This window comes from Oncorhynchus gorbuscha, linkage group LG24 (assembly GCF_021184085.1).
Source record: "Oncorhynchus gorbuscha isolate QuinsamMale2020 ecotype Even-year linkage group LG24, OgorEven_v1.0, whole genome shotgun sequence".
Lineage (NCBI taxonomy): Eukaryota > Metazoa > Chordata > Actinopteri > Salmoniformes > Salmonidae > Oncorhynchus > Oncorhynchus gorbuscha.
The window spans coordinates 12,542,100-12,563,661 of record NC_060196.1 but is presented as its reverse complement, the minus strand read 5'-3'; the positions used below and the strand labels follow the sequence as shown (position 1 = coordinate 12,563,661).

Genomic DNA, 21,562 nt, shown 5'->3' with positions numbered 1-21,562 from the left:
ACCCTCTAATTCTTTACAGGCACAGTAGGGGCACTAAACACCACAAGGACAATTAAATTAGAATTACCATAATAGTTCTATCAATCATAATAATAGCAAAAAACAATGTTGCATGTGTGTGTGTGGGGGGTTAGAAAGTTAGCAAATCTGGTCTGTTGTAAATAAAAGACAAATTAGTGTTCCCAACCCTAACAAGCCCACTACTACAGGGGAAGTGGTATTGGGTGTCCACATGAGCAGACTACACAACTTTGTACCTTTAGTTCATGGTGTGATGTCACAGTGGCTGTTAGACTATCAAAACACACTGCCAACTAGTAAAACGGTAGAGTAGCCTAGCTAAAATATGATACAATTCCTCAGCCTGACAACAATGAGTCATCACGATTACACAGAGGGAGACAAGTCTACTGCTTCTAGGCCTACGTGAGGATTGTGACGTCGTAACTTTAAGGATGCAAGTCCAAACTGAAATCATGTGTAGGACATCAGAATGAAACTGGTCACGCAAAAAGATGACAAGCCTGCACCTACCCTGGACAGTTTTAGTTTAGATCAACAGTCAGCGTGTTGGAGGAGGATGAGTTTGAGCAAGGCACAGCGCATAATCGCTAATCTTGATCACATAATGAGTAGTTATTTAGAAAACCAGGTGATTTGGAGATCAGTGATTCTGAACAGTCCAACTGCAATGCACCAGTAGTCAATCTCAAACATGCATGATGACAAGGAGACAAAGGGTATGATGTCATAAAGAGTAGCCAACCTTTATCAGAACCATACATGGAGACAACATCCAACAGAAAGAAAATACATAATTCAGTGTCGTGATGTATTAATAAATATGAATAACGCAGTGAAAACAAACGTAAATTCTTTAACTTATTTTTCAAAATTCAGCTCTGCCAGCGCATAATCCTAAGAAATACACATTAAAGAAGTCTTCTGCAGTACTCTTCCCTAGACAGTTTGATTACATTAAATTAAATCAAATATTAATTGATTGATTTCTGAAGATGGCTGGAGTGTCAGTGTGGCCAGTCTGACTGATGCTAGAAAATTCTTTCTCTGCCTTTCTCCCTCTTCATCCAGTCATCCCTCCATTCCCTAGACTGGACTGAAGAAGCTTCTTTCTCCCTCACTTTCCCACCTGTCACCTTACAGGTAGAGAAATTGGAATGAAATGTATAAAGTACTCTGTTATAAATCATCTATAGACAGTACTTTCCCTTTCAAAAAAAAAAACTCATTCTGAGCAGCCAGAAAGCTTGTTTGAATCAACTACAAAGTTGCGTTTCTTTCTGGTTTGTCTCTTTTTGTAAAAAATTGTGTTGTCAAGGGGCTATGTGAACCTAAACGTGCATTCTTTCTGCACAAGAGGAGTGGTACTGTCAAGACTTATTCAGGTAACTTGCTAAACCAGGCTTGATTGAATAGGACCTTGAGTTTTGGAAAATCCCTCACTTACGGTCAGGGCCCATATTCAAAAAGTCAAGAGTGCTGAGCTAGGATGTATCAGTGCTCTCCTCTTCACTATCCCTCTCTTTCTCACAGTCTCAGATTGTTCACCTTTCATCCCTCCATCCCTGGCTTTATCCCACAAAAAAAACAAATAATAATTATCTTCACCTCCATTTCTCCTCAACTTGCTCCCCTATTTATGTTATAGTTCCTTCGCTTTCATTCATAACCCAACCCCCCCACCCACCCTTCCCTTCACTCATAGAACATGTTAGTAATATCAGAGTCCAGGCTGTAGATCCAGACCAATAGGGGGAACGACATTAAAACGAATGACCAGGACAAGCCCTTGAACACCCTGCTCACAGTGGCAGTCATGCCCCCCTGACCCTTGACCCCTCCGCCGGCGCTCCCGCTCCTCCTCCTGGCGCTCCACGTCTGTACCCGGCTCGATCCAGTTCCGGGCCAGGAACTTGAGGGCCTCGTCCATGAAGATGACTGGAAGCGACATCTTGAGGACCACAACCCACTGTGGCCACGACAGGGGGCGGATCTGGAACACCACCTGAATGGGAGAGAGAGGGGGGGAGGGGGGTGGTTAGACAATGAGAGAGAGCACAATATAATGTAACACACGCAGTGGTAATGTTTTAGATTTTGTCTAGTTTTAGTCATTTTGCCTAAAATATCAGTCTTGGTCCCATTTTTTTTTACATTTGAATAATGATTTAGTTTGTCAAAATAATGAAAACAATTTGTCAACTAAATGCCCTTTCATTTTAGTCACATCACATTTGTATCGCCTCATTAACCTATAGTCGGGCGCAAAAATCTGATATCAACTTGGAGACAATTACATTCAATTTTCTCAAGAGCAATTCCTGAGGGACACCAAAAGTAGTGCTGTAACACAGCCTACGTTGTAATATGTTAAATGTATATTGAAGAACCATAATCACTACTACCGGATAATTGATAGGTACAGTAGTTAACTGAAGGGTTGTCCCAACTTGTTAAAATGTTTAAAATCATTAAAAACTAATAATAGTTATAGCAGTGTTCCTTATCAGTCCAGTGTGTACCTGGTTAAATAAAGGTGAAATAAAATAAAGTTCCCTGGCGACAATTTAGCTTTTGCAACGAGACCATTAAATATATTTTCGACAATGGTAGAAGAGGGTGTAGTTCTGTTCAGTTTATTGCTAACCTTATCACAGGGACTATGAAGCACTACAGCTGCATGCTGATCTTGGAATAAATTGACGATAGCAAAGATTCCATCTTTGACGACGCCACATAAATGGAATAGGTACTAGCATAAATGGAATAGGTACTAGCTAGCATAGTTATGTTTACAGTGATATATACAAATCATATTTTTTCCCAGGATTTCGTCTCCCGCCCGATTATATTATAGTTGATAGTCAATGTTTGCACGCTAGCTCTGCAAATTCCACTGTGTGTGAACCCTGCCAACATTAAAAATCAAAATAAACATTGATATGGCGCGATTGACTGGATTAACCTCACGTCAGTTACGTGCATTGAGTGCCTTTCAGACAGTAGATACGAACCCTCTATTACCTTGCCAGCTAAAAAACTGGCAGTGGATCAAACCATTGTGAGGCAAAGGGCGGGGGTCGCAATCTTTTGAAACTTAAAAACGCACAATTAAGTGTCTAATCAGCACAAGTGCTTTCATTGCGTATTATTAATATGATTGAAATTACATAGTTATGTTTACAGTGATATATTGGGGGGGGGACAAATCATATTTTTCCCAGGATGGGAGGGGGTTCGTCTCCCGCCCGACCTCCCTGGGATTTCCGCCTATGCCTATATAGTGGGTTCGATCCCCGGGACCACCCATACGTAGAACGTATGCACACATGACTGTAAGTCGCTTTGGATAAAAGCGTCTGCTAAATGGCATATATTATTATTATTATATTATAGTAAACATACATTACTTACTTCCACGTGCACAAACATACATAGCCTTCTCCTACCAACATATTCTTCTGCATGAGATCCTATTCTTCCAAAAAGCAAAAATACAAATAGATTCCCAAGTCCCTTGTGCTCGTGTCCGATTCACGAGTCTCTATGGCTGAAGGCAGAGTCCGCTATATCTGACTGGGTAGCACGTAGTGAGTTGGATGTGACGGAAAATAGTCAACTAGTTTTAGAACGGCCCACGATATGCTTTATGAATGTAAAACGCGGCCTGCCTATGCATGACGGAAAGAAAAATAGATATTATGGGTCATGTCTTTTGAACGGTACCCTAAGGGATAGAAAATCAAGCCATTCTCTGTGGAAAAGAGGGAGGCGTGGCTACGTTGGTTGCAGAACCTGTATATGAAATTCAGTGGGAAAAGTGGGAGGATTCGAGCGAGACTACAAACAAAAATGATACTTTTCTATAAACTACTCAAGGGAGAGAAAAACATAGCTCGGCTGTTGTTTTACTATTAAAGTCAAAGCTGTTATTGTTTTTAATTTCATAAAATGAGCTTGTATTTCTTAACCAGGCAAAGGGTAACTAACTAGAAGGTTAGCTACGAGGAAGCAAGAGTCGTCAGCGCGATGTGTATAATCGGAGGGGGAGCAGAGCCCGTCTGCCCACACTCATCGCTTGCTGCCCCGCAGCTCACCAGCTGATATAGGCTGTGGGGCATCCTTCCCACTACTGAACAGAACTCCGCTGTGCATCTGTGCTAGAGGTCGACCGATTAAATCACTAGTTAACTACACATGGTTGATGATATTACTAGATATTATCTAGCGTGTCCTGCATTGCATATAATCTGACTGAGCATACAAGTATCTAAGTATCTGAGCGGTGGTAGGCAGAAGCAGCCGTGTAAACATTCATTCAAACAGCACTTTCATGCGTTTTGCCAGCAGCATTGCGAAGTTTATGACTTCAAGCCTATCAACTCCCGAGATGAGGCTGGTGTAACTGAAGTGAAATGGCTAGCTAGTTAGCGCACGCTAATAGCGTATCAAACATCACTCGCTCTGAGCCTTCTAGTAGTTGTGTTGCTGGTTGCTGTGTTGCTGGTTCGAGCCCAGGGAGGGTCGAGGAGAGGGATGGAAGCTATACTGTTACACTGGCGATACTAAAGTGCCTATAAGAACATCTAATAGTCAATAACTACAACCTACCTTGGAATATTGACGACTCATGTTAAAAGGAACCACCAACTTTCATATGTTCTCATGTTGAGCAAGGAACTGAAACGTTAGCTTTCTTACATAGCACATATTGCACTTTTACGTTCTTCTCCAACACTTTGTTTTTGCATTATTTAAACCAAACTGAACATGTTTCATTATTTACTTGAGGCTAAATGGATTATATTGATGTATTATATTAAGTTAAAATAAGACGTCTAATCTGTGCTGCTAATATTGAATTGTGCACATCAATGAAAGGCTCTCAATCTCTCCCAAAATTATTGTCCAGTCCATTTAGTGGTCAGATTTGAGTTACTGCGATAGTTTCTTGCGCTTTAGTCAACTGAAATGAAAATTATTTAGTTTTTTTCCTGAGTCTATTTAGGCAGTTATAGTCTCGTCAATTGCCACTGAAAAATAGGTGTTTGACTAATATTTTATTGTTGTTGACAAAATTATGCCAGATGCACTCACACACATACTTACAGGCAGGGGGTCAACGTAGAGGATGAGGAAGTGGAGCGCCATGGAGAGACAGATAGCTCCCACCAGCCAGGGGTTGGACCAAGGAGGCATCTTCAGCAGGGACTGGTTTTCTGACAGACTGAGGACACACACAGCGGAGCTCAGAAATGGACCAGAACAAGCTCAAGAGATGACAATAAAAAATTGATACTAAACGCAACAGAACTCTGGAATAAGAATACAAAGTCAGTAAAATATCCATACTTCTATTAAATCATCTCTAATGTAAATCTGTACTCTACTGAATAATCATGCATATCATGATCATAAAGAAAGTGTTTAATTTTACTTGTAAACCTCCATGTCTGATGATTGAAAAGAGCAACAGGTGGGCAACACATGCCATAGAACTGAACAAAATGTACAGTCGATATTCATATGTAGAATGTACTGTGACTAACAAATTGAAACGTTTCGTACGAGAACTAAACCCGTTCTGTGACGCCTCATAGATAGTGATCTCTGACTGATGACAAGTACCGCACGGGATTATGGGAGTTGTAGTTCTAGTAGCGTACCTGTTGAGGGCGTTGCACATCTCTATGGTAACGAGCACAGACAGGGCCATGGTCATGGGGTAGGGCGACTCGAACACAGAGCACTGAACCCCCGCAAACTCCCCGTGGCCTTCACCGCACTGGAGATAGTGAGACTGAGAGGAGAGAGAAAGAGCGAGATGGGGAGGGAGTGAGAGGTTAGACACAGTAAAGTAAGAGAAGTGAGAGAAGAGGGATGTGTTCTTACCAGTTGGTAGAAGGAGAGTTTGGGTCCATCGTGTGCTGCCATGAACCACCAGGCAGCAGCTCCTACTGTAGCTGCTCCGACATAGCCTGAGAGAAAGGTCAAAGGTTAGATGTGTATATTCTCGAATCCCAGCTGATATTGTGATGTAAATCAATCGTCCACAAAAGGTTATTTGTATAATGCCTTTTACAAATACATTGGTCACAAAGTGCTTATGAGGCTACATCTGCAAAGTATACAATTTCAAAATACAAAACCCTGTCTGCCTGTCTAACCTCACGATGTGGTATCTGCCACAGATATAGAAACAGATATACTCACATCCGACGATGAGGTATCTGCAGAAGAGCCATCTGGAGATGAGAGGCTCCTTGGGGGAGCGTGGGGGGCGGGACATGATGTCCAGGTCGGGGGGGTTGAAGCCCAGAGCGGTGGCCGGGAAGCCGTCTGTCACCAGGTTGACCCACAGCAACTGGACCGGGATCAGGGCCTCGGGCATGCCCAGAGCAGCAGTCATGAAAATACTGGAGGGGAGAAAATGGTTGGGATGGTGAGAGAGAGGGAGGTATACAACAAAATAATTCAGAAATCCTCTCACTGTCCCAGACTATTATCCCTCAAGTTAATCCCTTCAGCCATCTCTTTTTTAAATTGTCCTTCTCTATTTTCACCTGACCTAAAGCATACTCCTCTCCTAAATGTGCACCTCTGTTCTGTTATCCTTCCCCTTTATTTAAAACAGTAATCCACCACGCTCTCTTCCTCCCTCGTTAGCATCCTCTAACCCATCCCTCCAGTACCACTCCATCCCCCTCTCCTCACCCTCCCTCCCCCTCTCCTGAGAAGTATCCTTTAAACTGTTTCATTTAGTTATAGATTGCTCTCCCCTTCCTCTCTTCCAATCCCTCTCGTCCCCCTATCCTCACCAGACAACCTCTCCTATGTTGGAAGAGATGAGGTATCGTATGAACTGCTTCATGTTGTTGTAGATGGCTCTGCCCTCTTCTACAGCCGCTACGATGGTAGAGAAGTTATCATCAGCTAAGATCATCTCTGAGGCGGACTTGGCAACAGCCGTGCCTGAACCCATGGCGATCCCGATCTCTGCCTTCTTCAGGGCTGGCGCATCATTCACTCCATCACCAGTCTGGGGGAGAGAGGGATGAAGGGATGGGATCGAGCAAGAACACGCAGTGAGTCAAAACAGGGAAGAAACGCATGAAAGGCCCCACACAATGCAAACATGCCTTCTCAATACCGATGACAACAGGTCCGTCACTCAATTGAACAGTACTTTTTATTTTTAAGTGTCAGAGTAGAGCTCTAGACAAGAACACTGCTGCCAACAGAGAGATACACACACTCACACCACCTCACCATGGCTGTGATGTCATCGAGGCTCTGTAGGTACTCCACGATGCGGCTCTTGTGTGTGGGTTCCACACGGGCGAAGCAGCGTCCGGTACGACAGGCCTGTCTCTGGAGGTGGGGGGGCAGCTCGTCAAACTCCCTCCCCGTCAGGCCCCCTGAGAACGGGTTGTCCCTGCCCGCCTCCTCCTCCTCCTCCGTGATGATGCCCACGCGACGACAGATGGACATGGCCGTGCCCTTGTTGTCACCTGGGGGGGTGGGGTAAGAGGTTAGACGGAGAGATGACACCCAGCAGGCAAAATGGTTTGAAATCGCATTATTATTAGGGCCGGGATCGTTAGTATCTTGGCAAGTAAACAAAACACTAAGTGGATTTAACTTTGAGGAAAAAAGCTCTAATGTCACATTTATTTAAATTTTCCAAGCTAAAGCACACGATATTTGAAATACAGCAGCTTTTTAAAGGACAAAAGAGTTTGGTCTGCATCGTGTTTTCATTTTTGCCATTGAAAAAAAAAATGCAATACTGATATATCGTCCCAGTCTTTCACATTATAATATAATTTTACATTTTTTAAGGTAGATGAGTGTGAGTCTAGAAATTCTGTTCAGTTGACTTTATTGAATCCCCTTGGATAATGCATCTTGGGTCTCCCCATCCAATGAGCATGTATCACAACACAACAAACAGAGGGAGTGAGGGCAAGGCGTGTCTTACCTGTGATCATGATGACGCGGATGCCAGCCTGCCGACACATACGGACCGCACCAAGCACTTCCTTCCTGGGGGGGTCTAGCATCCCCACACAGCCCACGAAGGTCAGGTCCGACTGGGGGGGGGGGGATTGTTGTTTATTTAACACTAATCAAATAAAACTATATTTGAAGTTCCTTTACAAAACGCAACACTTTACAGTCAAAAAGTTATAAAATAGGCAACCAAAAAGCAAATGCAAGAGATTAATAAAAGTGCATAATTACACAAAGGATACATAAAATGAGTTAAAAATCCTAAAAGAATATATCATTTAAAATCACCCACCTCGTAATCAGCGAAGGTGGCCGAGTTCTCCAGGTTGAGAGAGCGTATCTCGGGAGGAGAGTCCCGGGTCGCCATGGCGAGGCATCGGAGGGTGTCCCGCCCCGTGGCCCACTCCCTGACGGTCCCCTGGAGCTGCTCCCGCCCCGCCGGCGTCATGGGCACCCGCGCGCCCCCGTTCACCCGAATCCAACGGCAGCGCTCCAGCACGCTCTCCGGAGCTCCCTGGGAGAGAGACGACAAGACATACAAAGTGAGGAGATGGTGGACAGAGAGTAAGAGAAAGAACTCAGCAGAAAGAAGCACGTAAGGAATAGAAACGACAAGAAAGAGCAGAGAGAGAAAGGGGGGGGGTAGAGAAGTGGATAAGTAGGAGTGAGACACAGAGACACACAGCTGACCTTGACAAACATCTTGGCCCCGGAGGCAGAGCGGCTGAGTTTGTTGGGAGAACAGAACACTGACATGGACTTCCTGTCACGGGAGAACTCCAATGTCAACTCCTTCCTCATCAACTGTTTAATCACCTGATGGAGAGAAGGATAGAGGAGATGTATCATTCAATCACTCTGCCAGGAAGTAAATTAGGTCAGCACGTCTCAATGGTACACACACAGGTTCTTTTTATATTACAGACACACACACCGAGCAGCAGGCAGTAGCTCTCTCGACGGCGGACAGTCCTCTGAGGTCTGTGTCGAACACGTTCATCTTCTCCACCAGACAGCACAGGGCCGTCTCCGTGGCCTCGCCTACCTTCTCATACACACCCTTAGACTGGGACACACACCCCCACAGGTTAAGGGTCAACAACGACATTATTTGAATGTACTATTTCAAACAGATGCTACTGGACTGGAACAAAGTAGCTCTCCAGGACCAGAATTAAGAAGTGTCTGTCCATGGAGTTGTGTTGTGCAGTGATTATGGTTGGGGCAGCAGGTAGCCTAGTGGTTAGAGCGTTGTGCTGTTCTCACCTCGTTGTAGTCCAGAGAGGAGTCGTTACACAGAGCACAGATAGAGGCCATCTCCACCAGGCCCTCATACTGACTACACTTCACCACCGTCTCATCCTTATACCTGTTGGAGAGAGAGAAGGACAGGGGAAATACACAGAGGGGGAAAATTAGGGAAGAGACAGAAGGGTGGATATGGAAAATGATAGGGTAAGAGAGAAAGGGAAATGAGGGAGAACGAGACCAGAGAAAGTAGCGGAGGAAGGGAACCAAATATTAAACTGATAACATTTCTCAGCATCTTAAAGGTCCAGTGCAGTCAGAAATGTGATTTGTCTGTGTTTATATATATATATATATATATATATCCACACTGAGGTCAGAATAAAAACAAACTGAATTTATGAAAGATCATCATGTCCGTTTGACAAGACTGCCTTGAAATTTCTGCCTGTTTTGGTGGGATGGAGTTTTGGCCTGCCTGGTGACGTCACCAGGCGGTAAAATTAGTTAATACACCAATAAGAAAGAGTTCCAAACCCCTCTGCCAATAACAGCTAGTTTTCATTTTTCCTCTCCCCACTCAGACAGTCACAGCAAAATTGGGGACGAGTGATTCATCATGACATCTAGTGCTTTCAAGACAACTGGGAACTGCCCAAAAAACGAGGTCAAATCACAATGTCCCTGATCTTCAGGTCAGAATGTTGGAGCTCTAGAAAAATGCCAGAGTTTCTGACATGTCATTTCATTTCAGGTGACCATTCAAAGCTATTTTTCCCAGTTGGAGCTTGTTTTGTTCCTGAGTTCCCAGTTGTCTTGAAAGGACTGAAGTCAGATATTTCCAAGTTACTGATGATTGAAACGTGGCAATCATCAGTTAAGGGTTAAAGGTTAAAGGCACTCACACTTCCCCTTCCGGGGCGTAAGTAGATCCGGTCACCGAAAACTCACTCAGGGCGCATCGCTCCCCTGACACACTGTCCACAACAAATATCTACACACACACACACCCCACACGGTTAGAAAATACACTCAATGTCACAAACAGTAAGGTTAGGTCAGCATCAGGCTGAGTGTCAATCAACATGCCAAACCATTCCACTTTCAGGTCAGCTCCTATCTCAATTTTTCCTCTCCCTCCTTCCCTCTCTCTCTCACCCGGTGGACAGACATCTGGTTGGTGGTGAGGGTGCCAGTCTTATCAGAGCAGATGACAGAGGTGCAGCCCAAGGTCTCCACAGAAGGCAGACTGCGGACAATGGCATTCTTCCGGGCCATGCGTCTGGTCCCCAGAGCTAGGCAGGTGGTGATCACAGCGGGTAGGCCTGCAGGGGGGGACCAAGATTGAATAGGGTGAAGGAACGGTTCTTCCGAGTCATGTAACAAAAGTACACTGGCTGATCAATCTACTGTGTTTATCAAGTTACAGTCTACATGGACACAGAGAGGAGCTTATTTTTATTTAACTAGGCAAGTCAGTTAAGAACTAATTCTTATTTACAATGACGGCCTACCGGGGAACAGTGGGTTAACTGCCTTGTTCATGGGGCAGAACGGCAGGTTAACTTGTCAGCTCAGGGATTTCATCCAGCAACCTTTCGGTTACTGGCCCAACTCTCTTAACCACTAGGCTACCTGCCGCCCCAAAAGAGAACTCATTTTGGTTTTATATGGAATTTAGATTGCTCAAAATAGAATGGAATCGAATCATGCTCTACTTTGTGTGTTACAGACAGACACAGTGGTTGGTCCCACCACATACCCTCAGGGATGGCAGCTACAGCCAGTGCCACAGCGATCTTGAAGTAGTAGACAGCCCCTCTAAGCCAGCTGCCACCGTGGACCGGGTCATTGAAATGGCCTACGTTGATACCCCACACTGCCACGCAGATCACTGTGATCACCTAGAGGGAGAGAGGGAGCCTGTCATCACAACACTGCCACACAGATCACTGTGATCACCTAGAGGGAGAGAGGAAGCCTGTCATCACAACACTGCCACACAGATCACTGTGATCACCTAGAGGGAGAGAGGGAGCCTGTCATCACAACACTGCCACACAGATCACTGTGATCACCTAGAGGGAGCCTGTTATCACAACACTGCCACACAGATCACTGTGATCACCTAGAGGGAGCCTGTTATCACAACACTGCCACACAGATCACTGTGATCACCTAGAGTGAGCCTGTTATCACAACACTGCCACGCAGATCACTGTGATCACCTAGAGAGAGCCTGTTATCACAACACTGCCACACAGATCACTGTGATCACCTAGAGGGAGCCTGTTATCACAACACTGCCACACAGATCACTGTGATCACCTAGAGGGAGAGAGGGAGCCTGTTATCACAACACTGCCACACAGATCACCTAGAGGGAGAGAGGGAGCCTGTCATCACAACACTGCCACACAGATCACTGTGATCACCTAGAGGGAGAGAGGGAGCCTGTTATCACAACACTGCCACACAGATCACCTAGAGGGAGAGAGGGAGCCTGTCATCACAACACTGCCACACAGATCACTGTGATCACCTAGAGGGAGAACAGGGATCACTGTGATCACCTAGCCTGTTATCACAACACTGCCACACAGATCACTGTGATCACCTAGAGGGAGAGAGGGAGCCTGTTATCACAACACTGCCACGCAGATCACTGTGATCACCTAGAGGGAGAGAGGGAGCCTGTTATCACAACACTGCCACGCAGATCACTGTGATCACCTAGAGGGAGAGAGGGAGCCTGTTATCACAACACTGCAACTCACAATACAGCTGACAGATGAAATAAAAAGAATGAGGGAAAGAAAGAGCAAGAGACGAGAAAAGGGAAAATAAGGAAAGTCCTTGTACCTTGGACAGCTGTTCCCCAAACTGGTCCAGTTTCTGCTGCAGCGGTGTTCTCTCTGGGTCTGTAGCAGCCATCTCATCACGAATCTTCCCGATCTCAGTCTGCACCCCAGTAGCTACCACCACACCTATAGCCCTGCCTGCCGCAATGTTGGTGCCCTAGAAGAACAATGATACAAAGCCCTGTGTTGGTTGACAAAGCCCTGTGTTGGTACTCTACAACATGAGTTTGATCTGTAAAGCAGCATACATTGGCATTGTGCTACAAGCTCTCTTTTCCCGATCAAAGACATGGCAATAACACCGAAAAATGATTTAGGGGAAATAATGTATGTATGTATGTATGTATGTATGTATGTATGTATGTATGTATGTATGTATGTATGTATGTATGTATGTATGTATGTATTATGGGAAATAAATGTATGTATGTATGTATGTATGTATGTATGTATGTATGTATGTATGTATGTATGTATGTATGCATGTATGTATGTATGTATTACATACATACAGGGAATGGGGTGCTGTTAGCTCGTTTACCTGACTCTTTAGAACTGTTAAGTAGATATCACACAGTATATTATGTGTTTGTGTGTGTCCTGTGCAAACAATGCGAGTGATGTTTTATTCAACAAACGGTTGAGTCACACCTTCGACACTCACATCAAAGCATCACAGTGCGCACACACACACACAGTCGTGTGTTTTGGTTCCTCTCTCACACCATGTCTCCCATTAGATCAATAAACCACACACACACTCAAACAAACAAATGTGCTGGTCTATTTCTAATCAGATAATGACCCCCTAAAATACACCCGCCCTCCTCCACCACACACACTTACAGAAAACAGCATGTTTTTCTTGTCCTGGTTGACGGCTCGTGGGTCAGGCACTGGGTCTGTGTGTTTGATCACGGACACAGACTCCCCCGTCAGGATAGACTGGTCCACTCGCAGCGTGGTGGAGCGGATGGAGGTCAGCCGGATGTCTGCCGGGACTTTATCACCCACTGGGGGAAAACGGGGCGGAGGTGATGGAGACGGTTTTTCAAGTCAAGTTCAAGTCTTACATAGCTGAGAATAAACACAACATGGCCAGAAGTATGTGGACACCTCTTCAAATTAGTGGATTCAGCCATTTCAGTTACACCCATTGCTGACAGCTGTATAAAATCCAGCACACTGCCATGCAATCTCTATAGACAAACATTGGCAATGGAATGACCCGTATTGAAGCGCTGAGTGACTTTTAAAGTGGTACAGTCATAGGATGCCACCTTTCCATCAAATCAGTTTGTCAAATTTCTGCTCTGCTAGAGCTGCCCCGGGCCACTGTAAGTGCTGTTATTGTGAAGTGGAAACGTCTTTGAGCAAAAACGGCTCAGCCGCGATGTGGTAGGCCACACAAACTGGAGCCTCCCGAGTAGCGCAGCAGTCTAAGGCACTGCATCGCTGTGCTTGAGGCGTCACTACAGCCCCGGGTCGGACCCCAGGCTGTGTCACAGCTGGCCGTGATCAGGAGAGCCATGAGGCGGAGCACAATTGGCCCAGCATCATCCGGGTTAGGGGAGGTTTTGGTGCGACACATTGGTGCGGCTGGTTTCCAGGTTAAACGAGAAGTGTGTCAAAAAGCAGTGCAGCTTGGCAGGGTCGTATTTCGGAGGACGCATGGTTCTTGACCTTCGCCTCTCCTGAGTCCATAGGAGAGTTGCAGCTATGGGACAAGATTAACTACCAATTGGATATCACAAAATTACGGAGAAAAAGGGGTAAAAGTTCCCAAAAATTATAAAAAGAAAAAACAACTCGGGTGGAGGCGGTTATTGCAGAAAAAGGGGTGGGACCAACTCCATATCAATGCATATTTTGGAATGAGATGTTCGCCGAGCATGTGTACACATACTTTTGGTCATGTCGTGTATTTGTTATTGAAAAATAAATACGGGTTTTAATAAAAATGCAACGAAAAACAAGCAAACTTATTAGAACGATTCACTGTCCTGTTTATATGGTAATAACGTCTGTGGCGCGCATGCAATGCAACTTCTGGAAAAGTGTGAATGCAATCTGTAAGATGGTTCCAGTATGTATATTAAACATATGGACATTCTCCCTTTATATGGGACTGTTGTCCAGCTACTGTATTCAGACATAACAACTTATTTTAAAAGTAGGCTTCGCTTTGTTTAGAATTATTCAGTCTCTTTTTAGGCCTTATCAATAATGAATGTAATCTTGCTTATTGACAACATTTAGCATGTCCAAGCTCAGCCATAATGCAACTTACAGTAGGCCTAGCCCCTATTTCAGTGTGTATTCTATGTATATGTTTTCACATTGAAGACATGCAATTACTTCGAACAATGTGGACTGCAAGCATGTTCAAGTTAACATACTGTATTTAGCAAAGATAGGACAGGTCTACATTTTGTTATTTTGTTTCTGTAAGCTGTTTAACAAACTATAAACGGACTAACATTGGAATTGATTTCAAGGCAATACATAAAAGACCGTACATATTTAGCCATGGAGCACGTTCTGATTGGCCAGTGAGGGGCCAAGCCTCGACACACCCAAAATGTATTTATTCATCAAAACCCAGCCCTTTCGCGTCCATGCCAGCACAACTATGGTTGTGAAAATAGATTTTGTTTTCTGACACTGCTAGCACTTAGATTGATCATTGTGTTAAGTTTGTTCAAATACAGCCCATAATACCTTAGTCTATGGGATTTAGTTTTGTGGTTCTATCATCAGATTTCCTCAAAAGTTTTTATTTATTTTTATGAGCTGTCAATCAACCAAATTCATTGGTAAACATTTCAAAACCTGCAAGGTCATTGGCTCAAAGGGATAGACAGGCAGTGATGTGATGATTGAGGAGATAAAAAATAAAAAAATATATAAAAAAGTTACAATGTTTAACAATCCTCCATGGATGAATCGCAAACAGCACCCTATTCCCCAACTCTGGTCAATATTAGCGCACTATAAAATGGAATAGGGTGCCATTTGGGACACATTCCCAGTGTAAACTGTGATTGGTGTCACAAAGTTCCCATGCTCTTTAAGCCAAACATCGCCACAGTGAATCTCTGTCACACACACACAAATAAAAAAAACACTCAACCCCCATTTCCTCTGTTACTTCTTTGAAGCTCTAAGAATAGAAACGGATCGCCTTGAGGATTCGACAATTGGAGCGGTCTTAACCCTTCGAGCTGTGTTGTCGCTAAGTCGCACAGAAATTTGAAACAGACCCGCAAACTGCCTTTTCAGTCAGAAATGTGTAAATAGTTTCGAGAAAATATTTGACCCCGTCTGGCGACATTCCCAGAGCTTAGCAAGATGCAGTGATATTGGGTATTGTAGGCCTCCTCGAATATCACATCAACTGGCATCAACTTGATTAAAACTTAATTTCCCATAAAACCTTTCTTTGATTTCCATGATGCTGCGAGGGGAAAAAAACAAACCCATACAGATTAAAATATTTCCAAGGCTAACTAAACATCTTATTTTTGGAAGTTTAAACAACTAACTCAGTCAATAATAGAACACTTTGTGTATGGGATTTGCTAAATGGGATTTGTAGTTTGTTTCCCCCTACATGCCTGCCACCTCCACTGCGTCTCCACTCCCCAGGTATGTATAGAACACAAGGGACCTTTGAGGAGTTACAGAATTAGTAGTTTCTTCCCCTACCTGCTATAGTACCTCAATAACATGTGTTTTTTGAGAGTTGCTGTTCTTCTTTCCATTATTGGAGGACTTCTAATATGAAGAACACTTGGGCAAAACTAGAGGATGGTGAGATTTTCTTGCCTACCTGCTACAGTACCTCAACAATGTTAGCAGACAGTGTAGAACACTGTTGTCCCTCGATGAACTCTGGGATTTGTAGTTGTTCTGCCTACCTGCCACCTCCACTATGTCCCCAGGTACGAGGTCCTTAGCCCGGACCCTCTGGACACTCTTCCTGTCCTGTCGGTACACCTTCCCCATCTCAGGCTCATACTCCTTCAGCGCCTCTATTGCATTCTCAGCATTACGCTCCTGGAAACACACGTGAATGAACACACATCGTCGCACACATTAATACATGTGTTTATACATGAACACACACACTAATGCAACATGTCAAAACACTGTGACCTTACCTGCCACACCCCAACGATAGCGTTGGCGATGAGGATGAGGAGGATGACGAAGGGTTCAACAAAGGCTGTGATGGTCCCCTCCCCTTCCTCGAACCAGGCAAGAGTCTGTCAGAAAAGAGAGACAGGTTAAAGAAGAACTTGTTTTCAAGAGCCAAGAGAGTATGTGACAGGGATGGTAATATTGTGAGGATATGAGTGGATAGGAATGCTCAGAGCAAAATATAGAAATAGCTATAAACATATGTCTGAATGTCATTGGGTAGGCTGAGACTTAGCCATTTATTGTAAAGTTACAGTATTTACAATAGTGTTTGTTTAGGTCGTCTTTCTGTGTGTGTTAGTGTGTGTGTGTGTGTGTGTCCTTACGAAGGAGATGCAGGCAGCCAGCAGAAGAATCCGAACCAAGAGATCCTCAAACTGTTCCAGGATCAGTTCCCATAGCGACTTCCCTGGAAACACAGATATGGAAAGAATGTAAATGCAGGGGAGAGGGAAAAAGAGAGCGAAAAGGGCGAGATAATGAACACCTTACCTTCTTCTGCCGGTAACTCTGCATCATGGAGTTCAGAAATTGAGAGAAAGAGAGAGAGAGTTATTAACATGGTAATAACATTGCTATTATCAGTCATCACTGAATATCATCATCACATTACTAAACATAGGCCTAACTTCAGTGTCATTACTTCATAGTAATCATTGAAACAATTGAATACTTGCTGAATACTTGCGTTTTTTTAATTTAAGGGTGAAATAGGGGTCACGGGTTAAGTTTTCATCCAAAATGGCACCTATTCCCTACATAGTTAACTATTTTTGACCAGAGTCCTATAGGCCCTGGTCAAAAGAAGTGCACTGCATAGGCATAGGTGTCGTTTAGGTCACGCACTAGGACTGTGACATACCGTTTGGGCCCCATCTCTCCTTGCTTTTCCTCAGCTGTTCGCAGCTCAGGCCCGTTGACTCATTCACACAGAAATACCCCAACACCTCCTCGACTGTCTTAGTATGGGCATTGTCCATCCCTGAAAGACAGCGGGATGGTGAAAGGGAGGGGCAGGAAGATGGAGAAGAGGGGGGAAGGATGATATTGGGGGGAAAAAAGAGAGAAAGTGAAGGGGGATGAACATCAGTAGGCTTACATAACATTGAAACTTAACTAGTGAAAATAAAATTAAGAAAAAAATAGTGTACTATCCATTCTATTCATACTCTCACTGCAGTGAATGAAACATTCCCACAATATGGGGACCAACTTGATTCTGTAAATACGATAATGTTGAGTCGGAGACCGAAATAACGCCTGGGGACGTTACAAAAGGAGCCTAGAGAATCAGGTGAGCAATTGCACCTGTTGCATGTAAATTACCTTGATTTACAGCACCTGTTCGCTAGGGGATTCAACAAGACATGATGCAATAAACTTAGCAACCCCATAATATACTATAAACATGGAATCCTCCGTTAAATGCATTTAGCACAATGTATCGATGGTTCGAATAAGACACAATGTCAGAATCTCAGAATGTTCTTGAAATAATCATATTCGCAGCATCCAACGCAGGTCTCAACTACTCACATTTTACAAATAAAATAAAATCAAAGTTTGTTGATATACAAAGATAAAGTCTTGTTGACGAGCTTTTAAATATATGCATTGAAGGTAAATGTTCCCTTCTAGGCCGATCCGCTGCGACGCCTTCAATACGCTAACATTTGCTAACTAGCTAAATGGCATTCTCAGAAACGGTAACTAGCTAATAATCTTGTTTGTACAGGACGTTTGCGCTCTAATAATGAAGGGAGGCTTACCAGTACAATAAATATCCCGGTATTCCGTTGACTAACAACTAATTCAGAAACGTTAAGTAAATAACACAATATCAACACGAATAGGATTAGAAAACTACAAAAAGAAAACGTTAATTCCAACGACGATTTGAGAAATCGATCTATATTAACTGCTCGGCTTTTTCTCTCCCACTGGATCACTAGCTAGCTAACGTTACGTCCTGAAAAATTATAAGGAAGACATTGTCATAGAATAAGTCATGTTTCTTCAAGTACCACTAAGGCTTGTTGGAGGCGTATTCCTCTACTTTTATATTTGATTACAGCACCGATGTCGTGCGCTTTAATCCACCCGCTATGTCTTAGCTATCTAAATAGCCGTCGCTTTATTTAATGCAAGGCCACAGAACTATACAGTAGTGCTTCAGTCGCAGAAATCGTAGGAGCGGAAGTTAGGCCAATTAGAGACCTGGAATTTAGACTGAAATGGCTGTACGGCGAATCAGATTGCAACAACTTCTATAAACCCGCCTACCGATGATTTGCTGCAGGAGGGCGGAACCCCAACCTTGCCCTTGGCTCAGCGCTTGACCAATGAACGTGCTGTGCGACAGTCGTTTTTCAGATGATTGACTTTTGTACAACTCAATGGGGTTCGGCAGGACACTCGATTCTCGTTGCCCCCTGACCAATAGTAATGTCCGTCAAGCAAAACAGGCGGGACGTGTATTTAAAGGTAAAGCGGATAGCTTCCCCCCCAACGCCCATCTGTCACCAGAATACGTCTAACCTCTCATTTCTGACGTGAAATATCGGACTCTTACTAGAATTCCGACCTGAAGATGACTGACATGATTTGAGTTCCCAGTTGTTTTTAACGGGGCATGTCTGGTCGCATATGTGCTTAAGGTACATATGTGGTCAGACATTATGTTCCCCAGCACCCCACATCCCTCTTTCTCTCTCACACACACACACACCTATCTGCTCTGTTAGACGTCACGCTAACAGCAGTAGGCTATTGCTCTTCTGATACAACACATTGTCCTAAATCGTTTATTCTAGGCTATTACTCAAATCACATTTTATTTGTCACGTGCTTCGTAAACAGCTATAGACTAACACTTACGGGCCCTTCCCAACAATGCAGAGAAAAATATATAAATAATAGAAAACTACACAATGAGAAACTTTAACTTGGCTACATAGCTACATATACACTGAGTATACAAAACAGAACACCTGCACATTCCATGGCAGACTGACCAGGTGAATCCAGGTGAAAGCTATGATCCCTTATTGATGTCACTTGTTAAATCCACTTAGTCAGTGTAGATGACGTGAAAGAGACAGGTTAAAGAAGGATCTTTAAGCTTCGAGACATGGCTTGTGTATGTGTGCCATTCAGAGTTGCTGGGTTTTTCATGCTCAACAGTTTCCTGTGTGTATCAAGAATGGTCCACCACCTAAATGACATCCAGCCAACTTGACACAACTGTGGGAAGCATTGGAGTTAACATGGGCATAATAGAATGTGTCACTGTCGACACAACATAAGCAGGTAATAGCAACATCTGACTGTCCCCCTCTCTCTCTCTTCCTCACTCTGGTACCTATACAATTTAAATTGATTAGTTTGAAATGGGTTACCTATACAAATATGTATGTACATTTCTCAAGAGGCAGTGGTGTGTGTGTGTGTGTGTGTGTGTGTGTGTGTGTGTGTGTGTGTGTGTGTGTGTGTGTGTGTGTGTGTGTGTGTGTGTGTGTGTGTGTGTGTGTGTGTGTGTGTGTGTGTGTGTGTGTGTGTGTGTGTGTGTGTGTGTGTGTCAGACCTAATAAAAACTGATATTTTTGTAGAAAAGGGTATTTGAATAAAAACGTGTAGTGTGATGGTTAGCAGTCAAACCTGAACTAAACAAAAGCAAAACCACCTGAACTTTGGACATTCTACGTTTATCTTCTCTGTCTCTCCTCTTTCCATTTCTCACAATGGATAGTCACTCGACAGACTGAAAGGCAAAACAGTACGAAGACAATATTTTAACAACAAAATATGACAAATGTATCATTTCTCATTACTGTTATGCACAACATTACATATGATACTGTATGGCTGGAATACATTTGTAATGGTCCAGAATCAAGTGTGTGTGTTTGTGAGAGAGTTGTTTGTGTGTTTTTGACTGTGTGTGTGTGTGGTGTGTGTACACCCTTAGAAAAAAAGGTGCCATCTAGAACCTGTGCTATTCTGATCATAGTACCAGTGTGTGTAGTCTGTGTCTGCGCTAAACAGCATATATCTGATCTCCTGAGGGGGGTTTAACCCATGCTGTGCAGCTCTCTCCCACCACTGCAAGCGACTGATACCTGAGAGAGAGTGTGTGATTAGAGTGGGATTAGGAATGCTACTGTAGATCATAGAGCACTATGATATACAGGAAGGAAAACAATTGGATTGGGTTAAAACAATTGACAAAGCAATATGAAACAGGAGAGGAAACAGTAAATCATTACAATATAAAGGGACAGTGCAAAGATGAAAAATGGGCGCTCCACCTTGCTGAATATTGTTATTATGAACAACAGTATTAAAAATGTGTTGTCAGATAGTTAACACTGGTTGCTGCAGGGTACCTGTGCAGGGTCCACACCGCCAGTCCTGGTCAAACTGTCTCAGCTCCTGCAGCTCTTTCTCTCTGGCTGTGAGGGGCATCGTGTGATTGGACTCGGAAGCAGGGTCAGAGTGACACCACCATGACCAATCACATAGAGCTGGGGCATTAATAGTGGTCGATTGACAAGTTGAGTTGGATCACTGAATCACTCATTTCCTCTCTAAAGACAAATACAACTATTCTACAAACAGATTGAAATTCGTAAATTATTTTACCTTTATTTAACTAGGCAAGTCAGTTAAGAACAAATTCTTATTTTCAAATACGGCCTAGGAAGAGTGGGTTAACTGCCTTGTTCAGGAGCAGAACGACAGATTTCTACCTTGTCAGCTGGGGAATTCGAGCTTTCAGTTACTAGTCCAACGCTCTAACTAGGCCAACTAGGCTATCTGCCGTAATGCAACATTAGCTGCATTAACAGGAAATATAAGCGATATTTCGCCACCAATGTTCTTAACTGACTTGCCTAGTTAAATAAAGGTCAAACAAATTACGAATTTCAATCTGTTTGTACAATGAATAGAATGTTAGAATAGTTGTATTTGTCTTCGGAGAGGAAATTAGTGATTCAGTGATCCAACTCAACTTGTTAGCATTTCGTATGTACTGCGCGTTTTCATAGGTTTCTTGCACTTGTGCAATTCATTGTGTGCTAAAACGTTTTTATCAAGCCCCTGATATAGTTTTATAACATACTTATTTGCAATTATGTTCGATGTCTTTCCCTTCGGTTTTGGTCTGATGATCAATGTGTAAGTTATCATGAAGAAAACAATCGAAACGCAAAAAC

At 43.5% G+C, this 21,562-nt stretch overlaps 1 protein-coding gene across 2 annotated transcripts; it reads right to left on the bottom strand.

The window, feature by feature from the left end:
• Positions 1-741: 741 nt before the first annotated feature.
• si:dkey-28b4.8 (sarcoplasmic/endoplasmic reticulum calcium ATPase 2) lies at positions 742-20,932 on the bottom strand. Of its 2 annotated transcripts, none has more exons than XM_046326776.1 (23): positions 20,732-20,932; positions 17,209-17,328; positions 16,839-16,856; positions 16,673-16,755; positions 16,307-16,411; positions 16,064-16,202; positions 12,990-13,156; positions 12,145-12,300; positions 11,045-11,186; positions 10,441-10,607; positions 10,188-10,276; positions 9,301-9,403; positions 8,969-9,100; positions 8,725-8,850; positions 8,327-8,548; positions 8,003-8,114; positions 7,291-7,532; positions 6,840-7,060; positions 6,235-6,437; positions 5,914-5,999; positions 5,688-5,821; positions 5,131-5,248; positions 742-2,026 (listed from the first exon to the last, which is right to left on the bottom strand). In XM_046326776.1, the coding sequence occupies exons 1-23, from the start codon at positions 20,808-20,810 to the stop codon at positions 1,742-1,744; spliced, it is 3,249 nt and encodes a 1,082-aa protein (XP_046182732.1). In that variant the 5' UTR covers positions 20,811-20,932; the 3' UTR covers positions 742-1,741. The 2 variants fall into 2 exon arrangements, with proteins under 2 accessions (XP_046182732.1, XP_046182733.1); XM_046326777.1 differs by lacking the exon at positions 20,732-20,932 and adding an exon at positions 18,116-18,521.
• Between the last annotated feature and the right edge of the window lie 630 nt (positions 20,933-21,562).